This window comes from Oncorhynchus clarkii, chromosome 8, assembly GCF_045791955.1.
Source record: "Oncorhynchus clarkii lewisi isolate Uvic-CL-2024 chromosome 8, UVic_Ocla_1.0, whole genome shotgun sequence".
Lineage (NCBI taxonomy): Eukaryota > Metazoa > Chordata > Actinopteri > Salmoniformes > Salmonidae > Oncorhynchus > Oncorhynchus clarkii.
The window spans coordinates 41,896,821-41,923,363 of NC_092154.1; the positions used below are offsets into that span (position 1 = coordinate 41,896,821).

The following is a 26,543-nucleotide window of genomic DNA, read 5'->3' on the forward strand; positions in this document are numbered from 1 at the left end:
ACAACCATCATCTTTTAAATGCAAGAGGAAGGCCATAATGTAGTGCAAACGGCCCAGTACTTCCTGCCATCCAGGACCTCTATACCAGGCGGTGTCAGAGGAAGGCCTAAAAATTGTCAAAGACTCCAGCCCCCCTAGTCATAGACTGTTCTCTCTGCTACTGCACTGGGTGGTTGAAGATTATGGGGATATATATGCTGACTGGGTAATCAGAGATGCTTGGCCCATGTTGACTGACCTCTGATGTTTGGTATTCATCCGAGACAAGGAACTCAGTGCTGTCATCATTATCATCATCATCCTCATTGTGAGACCCATCACTCAAAGGCTCAGATATTTAAATGTCTTCAAACTCTTGAATGGCTTAATTGCAATATAGAAACGAAACTTGGGTAGCTTGACTGTCTCAGATTGTGCCAATGGAAACATCAGCTGGAATTGTGTTTTGCTTGAAGTCCCACACCTCAAACACAAAGTCAGTCTCAAGGCCTTTGCTGCATTGTCCGTTGGGGAAGAAAATAACCCTTTCCACTTTCACTGTCTCGGTAACTCCTGCTCTATAGTCCGTAATAACCTTTCTGGTGCCTCCTTCTTGCATTGCTCTGACTTGTTTGGTCTCCTTGTTATCAATGTGAATCCACCCTACTTCAATACTGTGAGTGCTTGATCTTACTCTGGTCTGCTTCCTTTGAGTTGAGAGGGTTGGGGATCCTCTTCCACATTGCTTTCTTAGTTTCAGCTTTTTCAAAAAGCCAAAATTGTTGTTTTGAGACTGGTTTTTGACTTCGGCAGAAATTGACGAGCAATCCTGTCTCCAAGTGTAGATGGCCATATCTGAATCTTTCATGAGCAGGACAACATCTTTGTAAATCTGTGGAGAAAGAAAATATGATATAAAATTCTAAGCATTGAAAATAGTGTACATTTTTATTTCATTATTTTATCCTCATTACACTGCCCTGATGTGGATAACTGCATAGAAAACAACTTCTGAAAGTAAAATTTGCTTTGAATACTGACAACACAGTAAATCAATGGCATAGGTCATTTCAGCAGACAAGAACAACGAACCAAAACTGACTGTGTTGCATTATTATCATGCAGCAGGCGGTGACAATACAGTTTTTACCATAACATTAACTCATAATTAAGAACCCTTAGAGCAACTATATCCCCCCAAATTGTTTAAAATGTGCAATGGTGGTTATCTTAAGTTAAAGGTAAAAATGTTTTTTTTTAAGTTAAAGAAAATGCAGAAAGAACAAGTGGCAAGAACATTCCAATAGATGGCTTCATAATTATACATAGCTGTACATAAACAAGGTGCTTAATTATAATGAAATTCAAGTACTTTATACGGTGGTACTTTATACAGTGGTGTAAAGTACTAAAATACAAATACTTTAAAGTACTAAATAAGTAGTTATTTTGGCGGACCTGTATTTTACTATTTCTTTTTTTGACAACTTTTACTTTTACTCCACTACATATGTAGTGTACTTTTTACTCCCATACATTTTCCCTCACACCAAAAAGTACTTGTTACATTTAGAATGCTCAGGCAGGACAGAATTATGGTCTAATTCACACCACATATCAATGTAATGCGTTGTCATCCCTACTGCCTCTGACTCACTAAACACAAATACTGCATTCATAATTGTTGGAGTGTGCTGGTATTCTGTCACAATTGAGTACTTCTTCCACCACCACTTCTTCCACCACTGTACTTAAAGGAAAAATTATAATAAGGTTGGTGGCAATTGTTGTGGAAATCTGTTGCAGCTCAGGTTAACTGCAAAATCCACAATGCAATGATCTCTCTATAGGCTGGCTGACTAAATAGCTAGTAAGAAATAAACCAAACGTTGCTACATGCAATAGTTCCTTTGTGGAGATGGGAGAACCTTCCAGAAGGACAACCATCTCTGCATCACTCCACCGTGACGCAGCTTGACAACATGAACACAATTGGACTACAGTCTGCTGGGTTTGGCATTGTACTTTCTTTCATTCACTGTATTTCTATCTCCTTTCAATAATATCTCTGGCAACAGCACCATGCAGTGCACCCTGGACTAAAGAGGCAGACAAATAAGAGAAATGTGCTAGACCCTGAACACCAATAACTCAGCTACACATGAAAACATGTAATGACACTAGGAATCGATAGAACTTCACTCGGAGATGCACAAAAACAATATAACATTCAAATGGGTGAACCTTTCCTTTAAGTACATTTAAAAACATAATTTTACTCAAGTAGTATTTTACAGGGTGACTTCTACTTTAGTCATTTTATATTAATGAAGGTATCTTTACTTTTTCTGAAGTATGACAATTGTGTACTTTTTCCACCAGTGTGTGTGTGTGTGTGTGTGTGTGTGTGTGTGTGTGTGTGTGTGTGTGTGTGTGTGTGTGTGTACACTGAACAAAACTTTTAACGCAACATACAACAATTTCAAAGATTTTACTGAGCTGCAGTTCATATAAGGAAATCAGTAAATTGAAATAAATTCCTTAGGCCCTATTCTATGGATTTCACATGACTGGGAATACAGATATCCAACTGTTGGTCACAGATACCTTTAAAAAAAGTAGGGGTGTGACCACTATTTGCCTCATGGTGCGTGACACATCTTCGCATAGAATTATTCAGGCTGTTGATTGTGGTCTGTGGAATGTTGTCCCATTCCTTTTCAATAGCTGTGAGAAGTTGCTGGATATTGATGGGAACTGTAACATGCTGTCGTACACGTCAATCCAGAGCATTCCAAACATGCTCAATGGCTGACATCACGTTGGAGGCAGCTTATGGTAGAGAAATTAACATTAAATTATCTGGCAACAGCTCTGGTGGACATTCCTGCAGGCAGCATGCCAATTGCACGCTCCTCAAAACCTGAGACATTGGTGGCATTGTGTTGAGTGACAAAACTGCACATTTTAGAGTGGCCTTCTATTGTCCCCAGTGCAAGGTGCACCTGTGTAATGATCATGCTGTTTAATCAGCTTCTTGATATGCCACACCTGTCAGGTGGATGGATAATCTTAGCAAATGAGAAATGCTTACTAAGAGGGGTGTTACACACATTTGTGCACAACATTTCAGAGAAAAAAGCGATAAAGTGATAAAGTCAGAGAAGCTGGTGTTTGGAGGATATATTTGTATGTTGTTAGGATATATTGGTGTGTTGTGGATAAACGAAGTGGAGATGTTGTTTCCTAACTTCACCAACTGGGAACGGCCCGTCAGGAAGTCCAGGTTGCACAGGGTGGGGTTCAGACGGAGGGCCTCAAGCTTAATGATGAGCTTGGAGGGTATTATAGTGTTGAAGGCTGAGCTATAGTCAATGAACAGCATTCTTACATAGGTTTTCCTCTCGTCCAGATGGGATAGGACAGTATACAGTACAGTGCGAAGGCGATTGCATCGTCTGTGGATCTATTGGGGCGGTATGCAAATTGAAGTGGGTCTAGGGTATCAGGTAAGGTAGAGGTGATATGATCCTCAACTAGCCTCTGAAAGCACTTCATGATGACAGAAGTGAGTGCTACGGGGAAATAATCATTTAGTTCAGTTTCCTTTGCTTCCTGGGTACAGGAACAATGGTGGACATTTGAAGCAAGTGGGTACAGCAGACTGGGATAGGGAGAGATTGAATATGTCCGTAAACACTCCAGCCAGCTGGTCACAGCATGCTCTGAGGACTCGGCCCGGGATGCCGTCTGGCCCGGCAACCTTGCGATGTTTAAGACGTTTAAATGTCTTACTCACGTTTGCCACGGAGAACGAGAGCCCACAGTCCTTGGGTGCGGGATGCGCCGGAGACACTGTGTTATCCTCAATGCGGGCGAAGAAGCTGTTTATCTTGTCCGGGAGCAAGACATCGGTGTCCACGACATGGCTGGTTTTCCCTTTGTAACCCGTGATTGTCGGTAGACCCTGCCACATACATCACGTGTCTGAGCCGTGAATTGCGACTCCACTTTGTCTCTGTACTGACGTTTTGCCTGTTTGACTGCCTTACTGTGGGAATAACTGCACTGTTTGTATTCAGCCATATTCCCAGTCACCTTGCCATGGTTAAATGCGGTGGTTTGTTTCGACACATTCATTACTATAGGACAGCTGGAGATCGATTTTGAATCCAAATGTCGGAGACAAACTGCAAGGTTTACTCAAATCTCCGCTGTTGTAAAATAAATGTTAGTCTAAAAAAAATGTGAGATAATATTTTTATTATTTTTATAGTGGAGATGAAGTTTAGAAATTACTTGGCTGGGCTGTTGAGACAGTGGATTGCGCAGTCAGATGGAACAGAGTAAATAAGCATTTTAATGTCATAGATTTAGCCGGTGGTAACTTATGGAATAGACATTGGCTGGAATGCGGTTCTAACCAATACATCAAATTTGATTTGTCATATGCGCCGAAATATAATACCTTACGGTGAATTGCTTACTTACAAGCTCTAGCCAACAAAGCAGTTTAAAAAAATACCTAAAAAAAATAAGAATAAGAAATAAAAGTAACAAATAAGCATTCCGGATTAGACCAACCCTGTCATGTCTTCTACTACTCCCCCTCGACGTCGCTGGTTTACTAATCACTGGCCCTGACAACCATCATAACACGCACCTCCGCCTCATTATGAGATTTACCTGGACAGGATCCAGATTGTCTAGCCCGGCTGATTTGTAGGGTTCCAGATTTTGCAGCTCTTTCAGAACATCAGCTGACTGGATTTGGGAGAAGGAGAAATGGGGAAGGCTTGGGCAAGTTGCTGTGGGGGGTGCAGTGCTGGTGACCGGGGTAGGGGTAGCCAGGTGGAAAGCATGGCCAGCCAAAGAAAAATGCTTATAGAAATTCTCAATTATAGTGGATTTATCAGTGGTGACAGTACTCTAGACGGCTCTGACTTAGAATACGTGGACAACTACAAATACTTAGGTGTCTGGTTAGACTGTAAACTCTCCTTCCAGACCCATATCAAACATCTCCAATCCAAAGTTAAATCTAGAATTGGCTTCCTATTTCGCAACAAAGCATCCTTCACTCATGCTGCCAAACATACCCTTGTAAAACTGACCATCCTACCAATCCTCGACTTTGGCGATGTCATTTACAAAATAGCCTCCAATACCCTACTCAACAAATTGGAGACAGTCTATCACAGTGCCATCCGTTTTGTCACCAAAGCCCCATATACTACCCACCATTGCGACCTGTACGCTCTCGTTGGCTGGCCCTCGCTTCATACTCGTCGCCAAACCCACTGGCTCCATGTCATCTACAAGACCCTGCTAGGTAAAGTCCCCCCTTATCTCAGCTCGCTGTTCACCATAGCATCTCCCACCTGTAGCACACGCTCCAGCAGGTATATCTCTCTAGTTACCCCCAAGACCAATTCTTTCTTTGGCCGCCTCTCCTTCCAGTTCTCTGCTGCCAATGACTGGAACGAACTACAAAAATCTCTGAAACTGGAAACACTTATCTCCCTCACTAGCTTTAAGCACCAACTGTCAGAGCAGCTCACAGATTACTGCACCTGTACATAGCCCACCTATAATTTAGCCCAAACAACTACCTCTTTCCCTACTGTATTTAATTTATTTATTTATTTTGCTCCTTTGCACCCCATTATTTTTTATTTCTACTTTGCACATTCTTCCATTGCAAATCTACCATTCCAGTGTTTTACTTGCTATATTGTATTTACTTTGCCACCATGGCCTTTTTTTGCCTTTACCTCCCTTCTCACCTCATTTGCTCACATCGTATATAGACTTGTTTATACTGTATTATTGACTGTATGTTTGTTTTACTCCATGTGTAACTCTGTGTCATTGTATCTGTCGAACTGCTTTGCTTTATGATGGCCAGGTCGCAATTGTCAATGAGAACTTGTTCTCAACTAGCCTACCTGGTGAAATAAAGGTGAAATGCAAATAAAATAAAATTATACACCCGTTGTATAAACACACAAATATATATATTTACTGTATGCACTACCCTCTGTAATGCCTTGCGGTCGGAGACCAAGCAGTTGCCATACCAGACAGTGATGTAACCAGTGCTCCCGATGGTGCAGCTGAATAACTTTTTGAGGATCTGAGGACCCAAGCCATATCTCTTCAGTCTCCTGAGGGGGAATATGTTTTTTCGTGCCCTCTTCACGACTGTCTTGGTGTGTTTGGATCATGATAGTTTGTTGGTGATGTGGACACCAAGGAACTTGAAGCTCTCAACCTGCTCCACCACAGCCCTGTCGATGAGAATGGGGGCGTGGTCGATCCTCCTTTTCCTGTAGTCCACAATCATCTCCTTTGTCTTGATCACTTTGAGGGAGAGGTTGTTATCCTGGCACCACACGGCCAGGACTCTGACCTCCTCCCATTGTTGTCGGTGACACTGTTGTGTCATCGGCAAACTTAATGACGGTGTTGGAGTCTGGCCATGCAGTCATGGGTGAACAGGGAGTACAGGAGAGGACATAGCATGCACCCCTGAGGGGCCCCCATGTTGAGGATCAGCGTGGCAGATATGTTGTTACCTACTTTCACCAGCTGGGGGCGGCCCGTCAGGAAGTCCAGGATCCAGTTGCAGAGGGAGGTGTTTAATCCCAGGGTCCTTGGCTTAGTAATTAGTTTTGAGGGCACTATGGTGTTTAACGCTGAGCTGTAGTCAATGAATAGCATTCTCACGTAGGTGTTCCTTTTGTCCAGGTGGGATTGGGCAGTGTGGAGTGCAATAGAGATGCGTCATCTGTGGATCTGTTGGTGCGGTATGCAAATTGGAGTGGGTCTAGGGTTTCTGGGATAAGGGTGTTGATGTGAGCCATGACCAGCCTTTCAAAGCATTTCAGGGCTACAGACATGAGTGCTACGGGTCGGTAGTCATTTAGGCAGGTTACCTTAGTGTTCTTGGTCAATGCGACTATGGTGGTCTGCTTGAGACCATGTTGCTATTACGGACAGGTTGAAAATGTCAGTGAAGACACTTGTCAGCTGGTCAGCACATGCTCAGAGTACACGTCCTGGTAATCCGTCTGGCCCTGCGGCCTTGTGAATGTTGACCTGTTTAAAAGGTCTTACATCGGCTACGGAGTGCTTGGCTACTTTTCAAGGGTGGCTACTGTGAAGAATCTCAAATATATTTTGATTTGTTTAACACACTTTTGGTTATTACATTATGTGTGTTATTTCATAGTTTTGATGTCTTCACTATTGTTCTACAATGTAGAAAATAGTACAAATAAAGAAACTCTGCAATGAGTAAGTGTGTCCAAACCTTTGACTAGTACTGTATTTACGTAGTCAATTTCAACCCTTACACAAGCACACTTGGATGATTTCATGTATATCAGTGCTTGTCCAGCCGAATCAGTGGTGCCTATTTAGCAGACACATGTTGTGCGTACAAGATTATTATTATTATTATTTGTATTTTATTTTAGCCCCTTTTGTTCTCCCCAATTGTTAGTAGTTACTATCTTGTCTCATCGCTACAACTCCCGTACGGGCTCGGGAGAGACGATGGTCGAAAGTCATGTGTTCTCCGAAACACAACCCAACCAAGCCGCACTGCTTCTTAACACAGCGCACATCCAACCCGGAAGCTAGCCGCACCAATGTGTCGGAGGAAACACCGTGCACCTGTCAACCTTGGTTAGTGTGCACTGCACCCGGCCCGCCACAGGAGTCGCTGGTGTGCGATGAGACAAGGATATCCTTACCGGCCAAACCCTCCCTAACCCGGACGACGCTAGGCCAATTGTGCGTCGCCCCACGGACCTCCTGGTCGCGAATGGCTGCGACAGAGCTTGAGCGCAAATCCAGAGTCTCTGGTGGCACAGCTAGCGCTGCAGTGCAGTGCTCTAGACCACAGCGCCACCCGGGAGGCCCGAACAAGATTATTTTGTTCACAACTGAAGATAATGTCCCTTCAAATATGAAAGATCATGTTTGAGAAGCAGTGATGGCAGTGTCTGACTGTTTAACTTACAAAGACCAACTAAATATTCCAATGTAAAATTTGAATAAATATGGGTTACATTTGAAGCATAGAATAGCATAAATGCTCATGGTAAATAGCACCGGGAGTATATGCTAGTGGTGGTGAAGAACAACTGCATGCATACTCTAATAACCAATTTGCTGGAATTATTGTTGAGAGAGTACTCCATGTCCATGCAAAAATACTACACCAATGTAGCACCTAACCACGGACATGTAGGGCGGAAGTGTTAGCCTACTTCCACTTTTACCTGATCCATGATCTGTTGATAAATTATGAACCTGTAATCTGGATAACAAATTTGGTTACCATCGGTGTGAGCATGCATCAAGTCAGGAAGAACATTCTTCATGCAAACAACGAGCAGATCTCTGCGCGATTCTCCTACCCCTATGAATGGCACTTCTATTAACCCACTGCACCACCTACACAACCCCCCTTTTGCTCCTCCAACTTTGAGAGGACCTCTTCTGTGACCCCGCGTTCGCGCAGGAAATCCGACATATTGATGATTGACATCTTCAAGAAGCTGGACCGTTAGCTACAAACTGGACTGCTAGATGTCCTGTGTAAATAGTCGTGATGAACCCAGTCATTTTGAATGGAGACTGTTTAGTCTAAAATACACTAGACCTAGAAATATGATGCCATTGCTAAAGTAGGCAAATATTAAGTTGGATACAACTTTGCCATCTTTTTCAGGTCGTCTAATTTACTTTAGACGTGACGATGTTGTCATTAGTGAGCAACGTTCATTAAAAATAGTTATAAATGCTAACGTTAGCTAGCTATCTAAAATCCACCGGTCTCCCCTCAATCTAGCTAGCTAACATTATACTGCATCTAAAGTCAGTCTGGCGACATAAAATTGATGACAATGGTTTTCCTACTAATTATTTGCCTCCTTTTAAAATGTAATTTTCCAAGCACTAATGAACAAACTAGATTTACAACTCTCCTGTGTACTAGCTGGCTGGGATGCCAGTGGTGGTGTAACGACAGTATGACCAGCAGTCGCATGTGATTATGGCTGTGAAAAATGGTCGCCTAATGTACAGAAAATCTCAAACGTTTTTATCTTTATTCAAGAAATGTTATTTTGATTTTATTCTCTAAATATTGCCACTTGCAAAAAAAAATGTTTCCAAGTACCACAACCCATGGCTGGTATTTTTTTAAATGTTCATTTGGCCCTAATAGTTTTTGGAACCTGAACAGCAATGACACAAGTTAACCCGGACAAGTTCTTGAAGTGCACAGAGAGAAGTGGGGGATTGTTTATCTAGGAGTTACCTTGCACCTTAGGACCGTGAGATGGGGAAATCAGAAGTTTTTGAAGCTGAAAGCGCGTTGAGTACTGTTAGCGAGAAAGGTGTCACGTTCGCCGTATGAATCGGACCAACGTGCAGTGTGGTATACGTACATTATTATTATTATAAGAATGAACACTGACCAAACTAACCAAAAAAAACAACACGTGACGCTATACAAATAAGTGTTGCCAGGCAACTACACATAGACAAGATCCCTCAAAACACAAAAGGGAAATGGCTACCTAAATATGATCCCCAATCAGAGACAACGATAAACAGCTGTCTCTGATTGAGAACCATATCAGGCCAACATAGAAATACAAAAACCCCTAGACCTACAACAACCCTAGACAGTACAAAAACTAGCGTACCCACCCTAGTCACACCCTGACCTCACCAAAATATCAAGAAAACAGAGATAACTAAGGTCAGGGCGTGGCAAGATGAGTGGACAAATTATTGTGGTAAATGAGTCTGATGAATCATTCCTTGTTGGAGTACATTTTTTGGATAAAGATGTTTATTTGGGAAACCCTTTTGAAGTCACGAGGATGGTGAAGAAGGCATTGGGAAAAGTGGATGCAATCAAAGTAACCAGGAATGGTATGATATTGATATCGTGTGTATCTAAATAGCAAAAGGAGCGTGCATTGTGGCTTGCGAAAATATCGACACATGAAGTGAACAGCTTTGATTTTCGGAGCAGGGCACCAGTAAAAGGTGTTATTTCTGGCGTCCGGTTGGACATTGATAATCGATATCTTAGGCAAAAAATTCCAGGAGTAGTTAATGCATGTCGCATGACCCGCATGGAGAATGGGAAAAAGGAGCAAAGTGTATCTGTATTATGTTGGGATATATACAGTGCCTTGCGAAAGTATTCTGCCCCCTTGAACTTTGCGACCTTTTGCCACATTTCAGGCTTCAAACATAAAGATATAAAACTGTATTTTTTTGTGAAGAATCAACAACAAGTGGGACACAATCATGAAGTGGAACGACATTTATTGGATATCTCAAACTTTTTTAACAAATCAAAAACTGAAAAATTGGGCGTGCAAAATTATTCAGCCCCTTTACTTTCAGTGCAGCAAACTCTCTCCAGAAGTTCAGTGAGGATCTCTGAATGATCCAATGTTGACCTAAATGACTAATGATGATAAATACAATCCACCTGTGTGTAATCAAGTCTCCGTATAAATGCACCTGCACTGTGATAGTCTCAGAGGTCCGTTAAAAGCGCAGAGAGCATCATGAAGAACAAGGAACACACCAGGCAGGTCCGAGATACTGTTGTGAAGAAGTTTAAAGCCGGATTTGGATACAACAAGATTTCCCAAGCTTTAAACATCCCAAGGAGCACTGTGCAAGCGATAATATTGAAATGGAAGGAGTATCAGACCACTGCAAATCTACCAAGACCTGGCCGTCCCTCTAAACTTTCAGCTCATACAAGGAGAAGACTGATCAGAGATGCAGCCAAGAGTCCCATGATCACTCTGGATGAACTGCAGAGATCTACAGCTGAGGTGGGAGACTCTGTCCATATGACAACAATCAGTCGTATATTGCACAAATCTGGCCTTTATGGAAGAGTGGCAAGAAGAAAGCCATTTCTTAAAGATATCCATAAAAAGTGTTGTTTAAAGTTTGCCACAAGCCACCTGGGAGACACACCAAACATGTGGAAGAAGGTGCTCTGTTCAGATGAAACCAAAATTGAACTTTGCAACAATGCAAAACGTTATGTTTGGCGTAAAAGCAACACAGCTCATCACCCTGAACACACCATGCCCACTGTCAAATATGGTGGTGGAAGCATCATGGTTTGGGCCTGCTTTTCTTCCGCAGGGACAGGGAAGATGGTTAAAATTGATGGGAAGATGGATGGAGCCAAATACAGGACCATTCTGGAAGAAAACCTGATGGAGTCTGCAAAAGACCTGAGACTGGGACGGAGATTTGTCTTCCAACAAGACATTGATCCAAAACATAAAGCAAAATCTACAATGGAATGGATTAAAAATAAACATATCCAGGTGTTAGAATGGCCAAGTCAAAGTCCAGACCTGAATCCAATCGAGAATCTGTGGAAAGAACTGAAAACTGCTGTTCACAAATGCTCTTCATCTAACCTCACTGAGCTCGAGCTGTTTTGCAAGGAGGAATGGGAAAAAATGTCAGTCTCTCGATGTGCAAAACTGATAGAGACATACCCCAAGCGACTTACAGCTGTAATCGCAGCAAAAGGTGGCGCTACAAAGTATTAAATTAAGGGGGCTGAATAATTTTGCACGCCCAATTTTTCAGTTTTTGATTTGTTAAAAAAGTTTGAAATATCCAATAAATGTCGTTCCACTTCATGATTGTGTCCCACTTGTTGTTGATTCTTCACAAAAAAATACAGTTTTATATCTTTATGTTTGAAGCCTGAAATGTGGCAAAAGGTCGCAAAGTTCAAGGGGACCGAATACTTTCGCAAGGCACTGTAACATATATAAGAGCGTTCGTGCAAAACCCAATGCAATGCAAGAAGTGTAAAAAGTTTGGCCATGTGTTGTGTTTGCAGACAGAAGGAATATGTTATTGAAGAGTCTTTGAATGTAAAATGTTGCAACTGTGGTGGGGATCATATTTCTGAATTCCCCGAGTGCCCTGTTAGGATGAAAGAGGTTGAGGTGTCAAGGATCAGGGTTGTACAGCAAATCTCCTATGTGGAGGCGGTGAAGAGTGTTGAAGGGGTAAGAGGCCACAGTTCTATAGAAGCACCGCAACCAGTTGCAAAGGTTATACATCAATCAAGTGATCTGGATACACTTATTGTGAAAAAGGTGGGTGTTGTAGTATTTATAGCCACAGTTATTAACAAGTGCCCAAAAAGTCCAAGAAGATGGACATCATTATATCTGCAGCTGAGAAGTTTTTGGGCCTCCAATACTTAATGGAAGAAGCACTGCAAGGACTACTGTCGCCTGGAAATGTCCTGCCATCGCAGGATACTTCTGAGCCTGGGTAGGGACCTGATCAAAACAGAAAAGCAGGCTGATTTAGTTTAATTAACATTTCGTAATTTGTATGACATTTTTGTACATGTATTTGTTTTCCTTTTAGGATCCTTATTATCCACCCGTACAGTAGGTGGCGGGAATGCACATATAAATGTTGCGAACGCCATTATACCAAAGAAGAAGAAATAACCAACGTGATTTCCTTTGTAATTAACTAGGTTATGGGCGAGTTATTAAGCCAATAAAAAGGTTTTACATGTAATATGTGTTCCGTAAAGTGTATTTTGGTATACGTATGTGGCGATTTTGTTTAGTTTGTTGGGAATCAAATGCAATACTTTACACAGCGCATTTAACTCTGATTGGTCAATATTTCAGATAGTGCACTTATCAGCCAAGAAAATGCAAATGCGCTGAAACAGAGGTAGTAAACAAAACACAAGTAAGGTGCCAAGCGTCAGCTGCACCTCAGCTGATCGGAAGTGGAGCGCGCAACCCCAAACCATTGAGGCTAATTTAGCTAGCGAGTGAGGGAGAAATGGCTGATACCATAGCTGATACAAGGAGGCTATTCTCCAAGCCTCAGAACTTGAATGACGCGTATGGACCACCTAGTAACTTTCTAGAGATAGACGTGAGCAACCCGGAGACGGTCGGTGTCGGCAGGACCAGGTTTACCACGTATGAAATCAGACTAAAGGTGAGCATACCATTATCTTGCTCTTTAGGGCAATGAACCTGGTCATCTTTATAAAGGGGATTGAGTTTAGCTCACACTAAGGGATTTGTACCAGTCAGACACTGTCAAATCAGTTACAGTAGCTGACGTTAGTTAGCCAACCAGCTTTTAAACACTGGGTAACTAGCTAACGTTAGCATAATAGTTAGCCAACTACCAGGTGGTTTAATTAAACTAACGCGTAGTTATAGTGACATTTTACCAATGCAGCTGTATATTAAAACAATTCAACCCATTCTGGTGAGGTTGTCAAAGTATGGATACATTGTATCATTGCATGGGCCTCCAGTTATTGTCGACAGCCTAGCCAACTTTCTTGCTAATTGTTAGCTAGCTAGCTAGATGTTATCTTAAGGAATGTGACGCCAATGGCAAGTTAGAAATATGTTGTTGAAGGTGGGGGACTTGTTTGTGTCTTGTTTGCAAGAGCTCCATGTCAAACCGTCAGGGAGCCATGTAGTTAGCTACAGAAGCGAATTTGTATGATCTAGGCTATATTTATATTTATATATATATATATATCTAGGCTAAGCTAGGCTATATTTACTAAAGTAACGAACCGTTAACAAATCTTTGTTGTGCGCCAGCCACACCCCTGTCATCGGGTGTTAAGGGTAGATAATGGTATTTGTCACACACAGAAGTAAAGAGCTTGACAAGGGCGTATTTAAACAGTCAACGAGACGTTAATTGCAAGTCTCTACCTAGAAACAGAGCTAGAGCTCAGAGTCCAGCTCCTTCACTCGGTGAAGAAATGTCTCTTCTCTTATGCCCCTACTCAGATATTGGGCAATACAGATTACCCCAGTGTTTTCCCTTCCCCTCTGTTAGTCAGAGTAATACTATTCCAGTGAAGGGTCTCTGTGTAAAGTTCAGTGTGTTGAAATTGTACTGGTCAGCTTCTCTGGAATGAAGACATGATGTTGAGCAGGCTCAGCATCAGCAAGCCCCACGGACCACTCATTCACCCCACGCATTTCCTTCCTGCTCTGCTGAGTAAACAGGACAAAATGTTTGTTGTCACAAAGCTAGACCTCAGGTCCTCCAATTCTCTTCCTGCTTCCCACTGGTGGGGAGAGGACAGTTAGATTGGAATCAAATAATGATTTTTGACATTCACCTTTGGTTTGATCCATGTTTTATAAACTGCACTATTAAAGTCACTCTTCAACAACTGTTGAACCCTCAAATAGGCTGAAGGTGCTCTTGAGTGCTTGTAAATAAAACAAAGTTACTCAAAGTATCATCATGACAGTTAAGATGAGGACAGACAATGCATGGGGTATAACACAATTTTAAACAAATATATTTTTGAACATGTCTGGTGCTTGTTCTCATGTTTTTATGAAAACCTAAGCAAACCAACTGAATACGGTTACCAACGCAACAATACTTTTTTTTAATAGAATATACTCTGTTTTTCATCCTCTGATTTTATCCTATATGTTTCACACCACTCTTTCTGCCACCTACACAATGTGCAGAATAGAAAACAAATGTCAAATGACCAGATTTGTTGCATTTGAGGCAGTACATCAAGAGTTATGCATGTCTGATTGTCTGGGCTGTCTCTCTGTTGTTGTTTGCCTCTGTGTCTGTCTGAAGCCTTGACTGACGGCCCCCATGGTTATTAGAGGTGTAGTGGTTTAGCCCCTAGCAGTCCTGTAGTATTTATAGCTTTCCTACCTAAAGAAGCCAGAGCGAGAGAAGCCTGTCTGTAGGCATTAGGTCTGAATATAAGGCTACTGTACTTGATTAGGGTGTAATAATTAGCATATGCGTGTAATCAGCATTAATTGTGTGCTTCGTAGCCCTCCTTGACCCTGCTTTGCATAAGAGGCTGGAATAAGAGGAGCATCCCTCACTTCTCAACAAACGTGGTCTCAACTTTTCTTCGCTTCCCTCCTCATTCCTTTCTTTTCCCTTTCTTTAGAAACTTTACTCCCCATTCTAAAGGTGTTTCAGCTATAGCGAAAGGCCTGTCTGGTGCCTTGGTGAGCCTGGAATGATTTGCAGAGTTAGTGTTTCAGGTTCCCTCACCACTTAGCTATAATATTATTTGGATGCCTCCCCCCTGTCTCCACTCTCCCAGTACAACCCCCCCCCCCCCCCCCCCCCAATATGGCCATACTGAGAGAGCCTTCTTAATCCCCTCATTGAGAGGGGAGAAGAATGGATCAGGCCGGTGGGTAGGGGAAGGCCCCCCCCTGGGAGGCCACATAGGCACTCCCTCGCTCTTCATCTACCATATCCCTCCATCTCCAACGTCCCTCGCCCACCCTTCCTAGTGGAGAGAATTGGCTCACGACCTTGGCTCACGATGACTCTTTAAAGTCCTGTATGACAGGTGAAATGTGTGCTGTACCTGCACCAGCAGAGTCAGGGGTCTGGCAGGCCACCTCTTCACTGCAATGCCTATAGGCTAGATTCTATACTTTGAGTTCATGTTTCTTTGGTTCATACTACTCATTCTAGGTCTCTGTCCCAACTTCAGTATCTGTGGTAACTGTTGCACAACTCTTTTAGACAAGTAGTAGGCCTACTCTAGCCTAAGTAACAATCATTCAATGTCTTTGTTTGGTAGTATACATTTTTTGTCATTATGGTTTTCACTGATGTGCAGTGGTCATTTTATGGTCACTCGCGTGGTGCATTTCATGATGATAGGTGACTTATTATGGTCATGTGACAAAGTCACGGTGAGAGTGTGTGTGGTCAGTTAGTGGTCGTTTAGACCTATCGTTTAGGCCAGTTTCTCAAGTTAACCTACAATTCGCATGTCCAGACTCGTAAACCTGAGAAATATGGTCTTGCAAAAAACAATGGAATTTAATCTTTGGTCTTTACGTTTGTCATTTGTTATATTTGAAGTGTGCCTTCTGCCTATCATATGTAGTTTAAATAATCCCCCTGATAATAGAAGGCTATTGCTTATAGGCCTACATTTTGTGGACAACATGTTGGATAGCCTAATTTTAGTTTGCTTTCCAGTTAGTTCATCCTCAGGATTTAGTTGTTTTATTATTTTAATTTTTTTCATGTCTTGAATGCTGAGGGGATGCTACATAATCCTGATGTCTCTCAAATGGTTTTCAGTTGGGTGAAAGGACTTTTCTCTCTCTCTCTCTCTCTCAGCAGAGTAGTGTATTTGATTTTTATCTCAACAAACAGGGGAGGGGGGTGGAAGCTTCGCCACCAACATTAGACCTTGCCTTTGGTAGCCTCCATCTCCCCCGTCAGAGAGCAGCACACACTAGAGAGAATGGACTTTGGGATCTCACTTTATTTATGGACAGACGGGAGCATACAAAAAGGCCTCTTACTACAGCTCTCTCATATCCTCTCCACTCCCATATCCCCCCCCTCTTTCTTTTTATCTTTCTATCTTTCTATCTATCTTTCTATTTGGGGGGGGGACTTTTTGGCCATTAATAAAATAGGGAGGGGTGTGGGTGTCTTGTCAGGCACAGTCAAGTGTAATCCAAAATCTACAGGATCATATCTGACAACTATTTGAATGGAAATGGGGAACATATTGTATCAAGGCTACCATGGCCGACTTGAAATGACAGTATCAAAAGTGGGAGTTGATACTATGGCAACAAAGCAGCTTTCTGCCAGCTAGGCCAGTCGGGGAGGAGAGAGGGAAGGCTGTCGAGCTGTAGGGGCGAGAGAGAGTAAGTGAGAGTGCACAGAGAAAACGATAGTGAGACCGACGGACCCAACACCATTGTTTCCCCCCTCTCTTTCCCCCTTTGGAATAAGATATGATGAGATGGTATTGTTCTGCCATTTTTCATACTTTGGATTTTTTAAAGGGACAGCTAGGCAAGAAGGGTATGGGGGGAGATGTGGCACTCTCGAAGTTTACTTAATCCATCCTACTAAAATCTAATGCGTAGGCGGCCTTCAACCATTCTCACATGAGAGGGGGGACCTCTCTCTCTGCCCCCCCCCCCCCCCCCCAGTTTATAATTACCTATGGTATTGTCACTTAGAAATGTCCTTGTTTTTGAAAGAAAATACAAAATTGTCCATTAAAATAACATACAATTGATTAGTGATACAGTGTAGACATTAATGTTGTAAATGACTATTGTAGCTGGAAACGGCAGATTTTTCATGGAATATCTACATAGGCATACAGAGGCACATTATCAGCAACCATCACTCCTGTGTTCCAATGGCATGTTGTGTTAGCTAATCCAAGTTTTAAAAAGGCTTATTGATTAAAAGGCAGCTTCATCAAATAGTACCCGCAAAACACCAGTCTCAACGTCAACCGTGAAGAGGCAAAAAATGAGCTTTTCCTTAAAAATCAAGGACATTTTTAATTGGGCCCAAAAAATGTGTCTATATAATGTATTTTTTTTACAATAAATGCATAATGTTGGTTTAATGCTGTAACACAAAATAAAACTATTAATAAAAGCCCATTACTGCTAATTACTTAGTAACCTTAATTTAACCACACTAGGGCAATTCCACATTAATAGAGTGAAATATGTAACATTTTCTGTAGAAATTGTCAAAAGTAGTCCTTGTGCATAGAGTTGTATGGCTTGTTTAACTTTGCAATAATTGCTTTTTGTTTGACATCCATTTAAAGGGAAACATCTGAGTGTGTGTGTGTGGAATTCTTTTAATTTAATGACTTTCTTTTTGCATTCAAAGTAAAGTTTGTTTCCCATTAGTAAAATTCTTGTGAAGGTTGTCACTTCACCTTTTGGAGGGAACAATGTTTAAAGGGGAACTGTACCCGCTGATTTGGCCTTACGTTTTGGCTTGCTCCTCAAGAAATGCTGGCTGCCACGACAGAAGTCAAACATGAGATTGCTTGTGGTCACTTTAATAATGTTTACGTACTGTTTTACCCACTTTATATGTATATACAGATCCTCAAAAAGTTCTACAGCTGCACTGTCGAGAGCATCCTGACCGGTTGCATCACCTCCTGGTATGGCAACTGCTCGGCATCTGACCGTAAAGCGCTAGAGGGTAGTGCGTACGGCACAGTACATCACTGGGGCCAAGCTTCTTGCCATCCAGGTCCTAGATAGTAGGCGGTAGAGGTCGACTGATTAATCGGAATTGCCGATTTTAATTAGGGCCGATTTCAAGTTTTCATAACAATCGAAAATCGGTATTTTTGGATGCCGATTTTGTCAATTTTATAAAAAAATTTAACACCTTTATTTAACTAGGCAAGTCAGTTAAGAACACAATCTTATTTTCAATGACGGCCTAGGAACGGTGGGTTAACTGCCTTGTTCAGGGGCAGAACGACACATTTTTACCTTGTCAGCTCAGGGATTCAATCATACAATCTTACGGTTAACTAGTCCAACGCTCTAACCACCTGCCTCACGAGGAGCCTGCCTGTTACGCGAATGCAGTAAGAAGCCAAGGTAAGTTGCTAGTTAGCATTAAACTTATCTTATAAAAAACAATCAATCTATCATAATCACTAGTTATAACTAACTACACATGGTTGATGACATTACTAGTTTATCTTGCGTGTTCTGCGTTGCATATAATCGATGCGGTGCGCATTTGCGAAAAAGGACTGTCGTTGCTCCAACGTGTACCTAACTATAAACATCAATGCCTTTCTTAAAATCAGTACACAAAAGTATATATTTTTAAACCTGCATATTTAGCTAAAAGAAATCCAGATTAGCAGGCAATATTAACCAGGTGAAATTGTCACTTCTCTTGCATTCATTGCACGCAGAGTCAGGGTATATGCAACAGTTCGGGCCGCCTGGCTCGTTGCGAACTAATTTGCCAGAACTTTACGTAATTATGACATAACATTGAAGGTTGTGCGACATAACAGGAATATTTAGACTTAGGGATGCCACCCGTTAGATAAAATATGGAACGGTTCCGTATTTCACTGAGAGATTAAACATTTTGTTTTCGAGATGATAGTTTCCGGATTTGACCATATTAATGACCTATTGCTCGTATTTTTGTGTGCTATTATGTAATAATTAAGTCTATGATTTGATAGAGCAGTCTGACTGAGCAATGGTAGGCACCAGCAGGCTCGTAAGCATTCATTAACCAGTTGCGACGAGCAAACCCGAATCCGGGATCCTATTTATAGCCTCAAGCTCATTACCATAACGCAACGTTAACTATTCATGAAAATCGCAAATGAAATGAAATAAATATGCTAGCTCTCAAGCTTAGGCTTTTGTTAACAACACTGTCATCTCAGATTTTTTTTTCAACCATAGCAAAACAAGCATTTGTGTAAGAGTATTGATACCTAGCGTAGCATTTAGCGTAGCATTCAGCGTGCAACATTTTCACAAAAACAAGAAAAGCATTCAAATAAAATCATTTACCTTTGAAGAACTTAAGCTGTTTTCAATGAGGACACTCTCAGTTAGATAGCAAATGTTCAGTTTTTCCAAAAACATTCTTTGTGTATTAGAAATCGCTCCATTTTGTACATCACGTTTGGCTACCAAAAAAACCTGTATCCAGGAGTGTAATTATCCCAGCAAGCTCATTAGCATAACGCAACGTTAACTATTCATGAAAATTGCAAATGAAATGAAATAAATATGCTAGCTCTGAAGCTTAGCCTTTTGTTAACAACACTGTCATCTCAGATTTTCAAAATATGCTTTTCATCCATAGCAAAACAAGCATTTGTGTAACAGTATTGATAGCTAGCGTAGCATTTAGCGGGCAACATTTTCACAAAAACAAGAAAAGCATTCAAGTAAAATCATTTACCTTTGAAGAACTTCAGATGTTTTCAATGAGGAGACTCTCAGTTAGATAGCAAATGTTCACTTTTTCCAAAAAGATTCTTTGTGTATTAGAAATCGCTCTGTTTTGTACATCACGTTTGGCTACCAAAGAAACCTGAAAATTCAGTCATCAAAACGGCAAACTTTTTTCCAAATTAACTCCATAATATCGACTGAAACATGGCAAACGTTGTTTAGAATCAATCCTCAAGGTGTTTTTCACATATCTCTTAGATGATATAACGTTCGTGGAAGTCTGGTTTCTCCTCTCTATCAAATGGAAAAATAGTTGCACCTGGCGTTTGCGCACCAATTTTGACGCAGGACACCAGGCCTGGTAAATGTAGTCTCTTATGGTCAATCTTCCAATGATATGCCTACAAATACGTCACAATGCTGCCGACACCTTGGGGAAACGGCAGAAAGTGTAAGCTCATTCCTGTCGCATTCACAGCCATATAAGGAGACAATGGAAAACAGCGCCTCAGAAATTTTGCTCATTTCCTGTTTGAAGTTTAATCTTGGTTTCGCCTGTAGCGTCAGTTCTGGGGCACTCACAGACAATATCTTTGCTGATTTGGAAACGTCAGTGTTTTCTTTCCAAAGCTGTCATTTATATGCATAGTCGAGCATCTTTTCGTGACAAAATATTGCGCTTAAAACGGGAATGTTTTTCATCCAAAAATGAAATACTGCCCCCAGAGGTTCAAGAGGTTAAAAAATCAATTTAGTGCACTTTGCCAGCAGCTCTTCGCTGTGCTTCAAGCATTGCGCTGTTTATGACTTCAAGCCTATCAACTCCTGAGATTAGGCTGGTGTAACCGATGTGAAATGGCTAGCTAGTTAGCGGGGTGCGCGCTAATAGCGTTTCAAACGTCACTCGCTCTGAGACTTGGAGTAGTTGCTCCCCTTGCTCTGCATGGGTAACGCTGCTTCGAGGGTGGCTGTTGTCGACATTTCTGCAGCACCCCACAAATCAGGCCTTTATGGTAGAGTGTCCAGACTGAAGCCCCCTCCTCAGTAAAAGGCACATGACAGCCCACTTGGAGGTTTCCAAAAGGTACCTAAAGACTTTCAGACCATGAGAAACAAGATTCTCTGGTCTGTTGAAACCAAGATTGCACTCTTTGGCCCGAATGCAGGGACTGGGAGACTAGCCAGGATCGAGGCAAAGATGAACGGAGCAAAGTACATAGATCCTTCATTAAAACCTGCTCCAGAATGCTCAGGACCTCGGACTGGGGTGAATATTCACCTTCCAACAGGATAATGTCCCGAAGCCACTCTTGCGTTGTGTCCTTAGGGTAAAGTCTCTGAATGTCCTTGAGTGGCCTAGCCAGAGCCCGGACTTGAACCTGATCGAACATCTTCAGAGAGACCTGAAAATAGTTGTGCAGCAATGCTCCCCATCCAACCTGACAGAGCTTGAGAGAAGAATAGGAGAAACTCCCCAAATAAAGGTGTGCCAATCTTGTGGTGTCATAACCAAGAAGACTCGAGGCTGTAATTGCTGTCAAAGATGCTTCATAAAAGTACGGAGTAAAGGGTCTGAATACTTATGCAATATTTACGTTTTTATAATTTAGCAAAAATGTGTAAAAACCAGTTTTTCCTTTGTCATTATGGGGTAGTATTGTTTGTAGATTGAGGTAAAAAACAACATTATTTAAATCCAATAAAACATTTCAATCCAAGTGTGTGAAAAAGTCCAGGGGTCTGAATACTTTTTGAAGGCACTGTATATTATATACATTATGTATTTATATTCTGGCATTACTGCACTGTTGGAGCTAGAAACACAAGCATTTCACAGCACTTGCAATAACATCTGTGTACGTGACCAATACACTTTGATTTGGGTGTGGTTTGATGTAGGGTATCTTGGTTGTGTCCTTGCCACCACCAAGATACACCCATCTGTCAGAACCTTGCCTGCTGTTTCCCCCCACTCAATCACAACGAACAAACCTTGTGCAGATTGAATTCAATAACAACAGGCAGATGTATGGTTTGATGCTGGAGGAAGCTTTGAATGTGTCAATAGCCTACAGACTTATATGAGAAATTGCTGACTTTATTTAGATATTCTAAACTAAATGTTTTGATAACTTTCAAATGTAGTTACTGATCCATGTAGAAGAAACAACCCTTTACATAATGTTATATTAGCAGGACACTGCTTCTATTGTAATGTGCCCCGTCATTCCCAGCCGATACAGATACTGTGACTATCGGCATTTTGTCTGGTGGTAATAGGGCTGGCTACCTTGGCAAATATGTCAGTGGTCATATCTTCCTGTGTGGTATCCCATATACAACCAAAGTTCCCTAATCCTGGTGCAGAATACACCTCCCCATATTGACTGATTCCATTCAATTCAATAATTAAAAAAGACAATATAAGTAAAAGTTGTCTAGTAAAAATGTTATGCTGAGTGCCAGGTTTTTCTCCATTTAGAGATATCAGTACCAACCCATCTGTCAGTCTGGAGTGGACATCACATCATCTTGCAAGTCTCCATGTGCTGGCTGATACATGTTTCTGTGAACACACACACACAGTCATTGTTCTATTCTCAACGGCAGTTACAATGGTCATATCTGACACACAAACGGGTATTATATTTAAGTTTGATACAACCTACCCAATTATGGTCTCCCCATCAAATGACAGAGGCTGGCATCTGGAAAAAGCTTCTACAGTCCTCTCCAACTGTAGAAATAGGCTGAGTTGAGGCAGAGTTCATCAGTGACTGATAGAATGAAAAGGGTGTTGCAAATACTGGACATTTCTTCTATACTATATTATTAGTAATCACATTCAGTCCCACATTGTGGATGTGTTGAGTGCCAGGTCTCTCTCCATTCAGAGACAGTATCAAGCCTGTCTGTTGGTCAGGACTTCATCACATCAACTTGCAAGTCCCCAAGTGCTGGCTCCATAGATGCATCCACAGTCACTGTTCTATTACCAATGCCAGTTAGGATATGTGATATCTGACAAATAAACATGTATTATGATGAAGTTTGAACCGGTCATACTAAACCTACCTAATTCTGGTCTCCCCATCAATGACTGTTGGTGAGCAGGCAAGAGGTGGGTGGAGGTAAGGTCTTTGATTAGCATGGTGGAACCAACCTGATCGCTGCATTCACCTTTCTGTTTAACTTCAGGCATGTCGTTTTGAGGGAGCATGGAATTGGCATGCTGACTGCAGGAATGTCCTCTAGAGCTGTTGCCAGATAATTGAATGTTAATTTCTCTACCATAATGTCGTTTTAGAGAATTTGGAAGTATGTCCAACCGGCCTCACAACCGCAGACCACGTGTAACCATGCCAACCCAGGACCTCCACATCCGGCTTCTTTACCTGCGGGATCGTCCGATGCCAGCCACTCGGACAGCTGATGAAACTGGGTTTGCACAACCAAAGAATTTCTGCACAAACTTTCAAAAACTGTTTCAGTGAAGATTATCTGCGTGCTCGTTGTCCTCACCAGGGTCTTGACCTGACTGAAGCTGATAATGTCCCAGTTCTTCAATGGCCTGCATACTCACCTGACATGTCATCCGTTGAGCACGTTTGGGATGCTCTAGATTGACGTGTATGACCGCATGCTCCAGTTCCCGCCAGTATCTAGCAACTTCGCACAGCCATTAAAGAGAAGTAGGACAACAGGCCACAATCAATAGCCTGATCAACTCAATCCAGAGGAGATGTCGCATGAGGCAAATGGTGGTCCCACCAGGTACTGACTGGTTTTGGTCTGGATTTTATTGATTTTATTACTGTTTTGGTTAGCGATTGTATCACCGTCATGACATTGCTCCCCGCCTGCCCTGGTCTGTCTCCTCCAGTCTGGTACAGGTGCCCCCGGGAGGGAGAGAGGGGGAGGGATCATACACCGCATACTTTTTACTGACCTGCTGTTGGAATAGTTGATTAGGGATTCTTGCTATTATTATTTAGGAACGCTTTCATATGAAGTCTACCCTTGGATTTTACAATGTTGCCGATACTTTTTATAGCCCTTTGCTCTGTGAATGGGGAAATATGACTTTCTCCCTCATGCCTTGGGAGAAATCACACGCTTGCTCTATAAATGCACGCGTGAACTTTGCACATTTCTCCCAAACAACAATGGGTAAATCGGACTCTTCCGCTTACATGTCAGGACTGTTCTCTTGGTACTTAACCATGTCTCTGGACTTTACACATCTCCTGAAATATGTGGTGTTAAAGACCGGAGACTGGATTGTCATTCAAGTGCTGTCTGTAAATCCAAATGTTGTAACCCCCGATCTAGACGTGCCATTATCTTGCTGCTTTTACTGTCTGGAAATGTGCAATCTAACCCAGGTCCTGCCAATACTACTGTATTTATGCTTTCTGAAACCTGGTTCAGAAAATCTATTAGACAAAAATATTGGCGTAAATGGTTAGTGTTTTTCGTGCAGATCGTAAATCTAAGGGTGGTGATGTTGCTGTACTGTGTACGTAAAATACTAATGTTAATTAACCTAAGCAATTTGAATCTGTCTTTGAACCTAAACCTCAGCTCATCTTGAAATATTGTTGTATCTTGGTGTTATAGACCTCCCATCTGCTACTGCTGGCTCTCTGGATTGTGTTTTCGAATTATCACAGCATTTCAACTCTGAGTTTGTGTTGATGTGTGATCTGAATCAAGTCTGGTTATCATTAGCTCTGATGAACTAAAAAAAAATATGCAATAACTAATCTCACTCAGATTGTCAACAGTGTAACTAGGTTGAATATAATGTATCCTCTGAAATCCTCTTTGATTGATCTTAACCAATACTCATCGTTTTTTTTAGTTGTTTCAAATTACTTAAGTGATCAGTGTGCTCTTGCCTGTGTGAGAGATGGTCAAATTCCTAAGTGATCTCCACATGTCATTACGAAAAGAAACTGGAAGCAGTTTGATATTCAAGGTTTTTTACATGATGTACAGTTGAAGTTGGAAGTTTACATACCACCTACATTTAAACTCAGTTTTTCACAATTCCTGACATTTAGTCCTAGTAAAAATCCCTGTCTTAGGTCAGTTAGGATCACCACTTTATTTTAAGAATGTGAAATGTCAGAATAATAGTAGAGAATGATAGCTTTTATTTCTTTCAGCACATTCCCAGTGGGTCAGAAGTTTACATACACTCAATTAGTACTTGGCAGCGTTGCCTTTTACATTGTTTAACTTGGGTCAAACGTTTTGAGTAGCCTTCCACAAGCTTCCCACAATAAGTTGGATGAATTTTGGCCCATTTCCTCCTTGCTCGCACACGCTTTTTCAGTTCTGCTCACACATTTTCTGTAGGATTTGAAGTCAAGGCTTTGTGATGGCCACTCCATTACCTTGACTTTGTTGTCCTTAAGCCATTTTGCCACACCTTTGGAAGTATGCTTGAGGTCATTGTCCATTTGGAAGACCAATTTGCGACCAAGCTTTAACTTGAGATTTTTCTTCAATATATCCACAATTGTACTTCCTCATGATGCCATTTATTTTGTGAAGTGCACCAGTTCCTCCTGCAGCAGGGGCACCCCCACAACATGAAGCTGCCACCCCCGTGATTCACGGTTGGGATGGTGTTCTTTGGCTTGCACGCCTCCCCCTCTTTCCTCCAAACATAACAATGGTCATTATGGCCAAACAGTTCTATCCAGCATCTTCACAAGGTCCTTTGTTGTTGTTCTGGGATTGATTTGCACTTTTCTCTCCAAAGTACTTTCATCTCTAGGAGACAGAATGCGTCTACTTCCTGAGCAATATGACAGCTGCATGGTCCCTTGGTGTTTATACTTGCGTACTATTGTTTGTACAGATACATGTGGTACCTTCAGGCGTGGAGGTCTACCATTTTTTTTCCTGAGGCCTTGGCTAATTAAAAAAAAAAAAATCCCATGATGTCAAGCAAAGAGACACTGAGTTTGAAGGTAGGCCTTGAAATACGTCCACAGGTACACCTTCAATTGACTCAAATGATGTCAATTAGCCTATCAGAAGCTAATAAACCCATGACATCATTTTCTGGAATTTTCCAAGCAGTTTAAGGCACAGTCAACTTAGTGTACTTCTGCCCCACTGCTGACCCACTGGAATTGTGAATAAGTGAAATAATCTGTCTGTAAACAATTTGTGGAGTGGTTGAAAAACTAGTTTTAATGGCTCCAACCTAAGTGTATGTAAACTTCCGACTTCAACTGTATTTAGCATTGAATAGAATTGAATTAATCCCTGATTTTGAATTAGCATTTTCTTACTTCCACAACGCATTCCAGGAGGTATGCAATAGGCATGTCCCTTTCAAAAAAATACAGGATTAAATGTAGAGAACCCTTGGTTTACTGATGAACTTGCTAAAATCATAAGGGATCTAAATGCTATGTGGGTTATAGCAAGAGGCTCTGGTTCGGTGGGCGATAGGATGGCTTTTAAAAGTCTGGGTGTGGCTATGACCCGAAAACTGAAAGCAGACTACTACCTTAAATCTACTTCAGATAATTTAAATAATCCTTCTACATTTTTGCAACTAGTGAAAGGCTTGGAGAGCAAAAAAGATATACAGCTTCCCAAACAAAAGGAAATTGATAGAAAGAAATACCCTGGCCCTGAAGATCTAGACCCCCGCCCCTTACACCTAGCTGCAGACATCATTGCTCCCCCTTA

At 41.6% G+C, this 26,543-nt stretch overlaps 1 protein-coding gene across 3 annotated transcripts in view; it reads left to right on the forward strand.

Moving 5' to 3' along the window:
- The first annotated feature begins 12,537 nt into the window (after positions 1-12,537).
- The window catches only part of LOC139415394 (sorting nexin-3-like), a 44,498-nt gene continuing 30,492 nt past the window's right edge, over positions 12,538-26,543 (forward strand). The window contains exon 1 of one of the 3 annotated variants that reach the window (XM_071163510.1): positions 12,538-13,041. In XM_071163510.1, the coding sequence (XP_071019611.1) occupies positions 12,880-13,041 (162 nt within the window). In that variant the 5' untranslated portion in view covers positions 12,538-12,879. The remainder of the gene's footprint in view (positions 13,042-26,543) is intronic. The other 2 variants (XM_071163511.1, XM_071163509.1) reach the window with 2 other exon arrangements.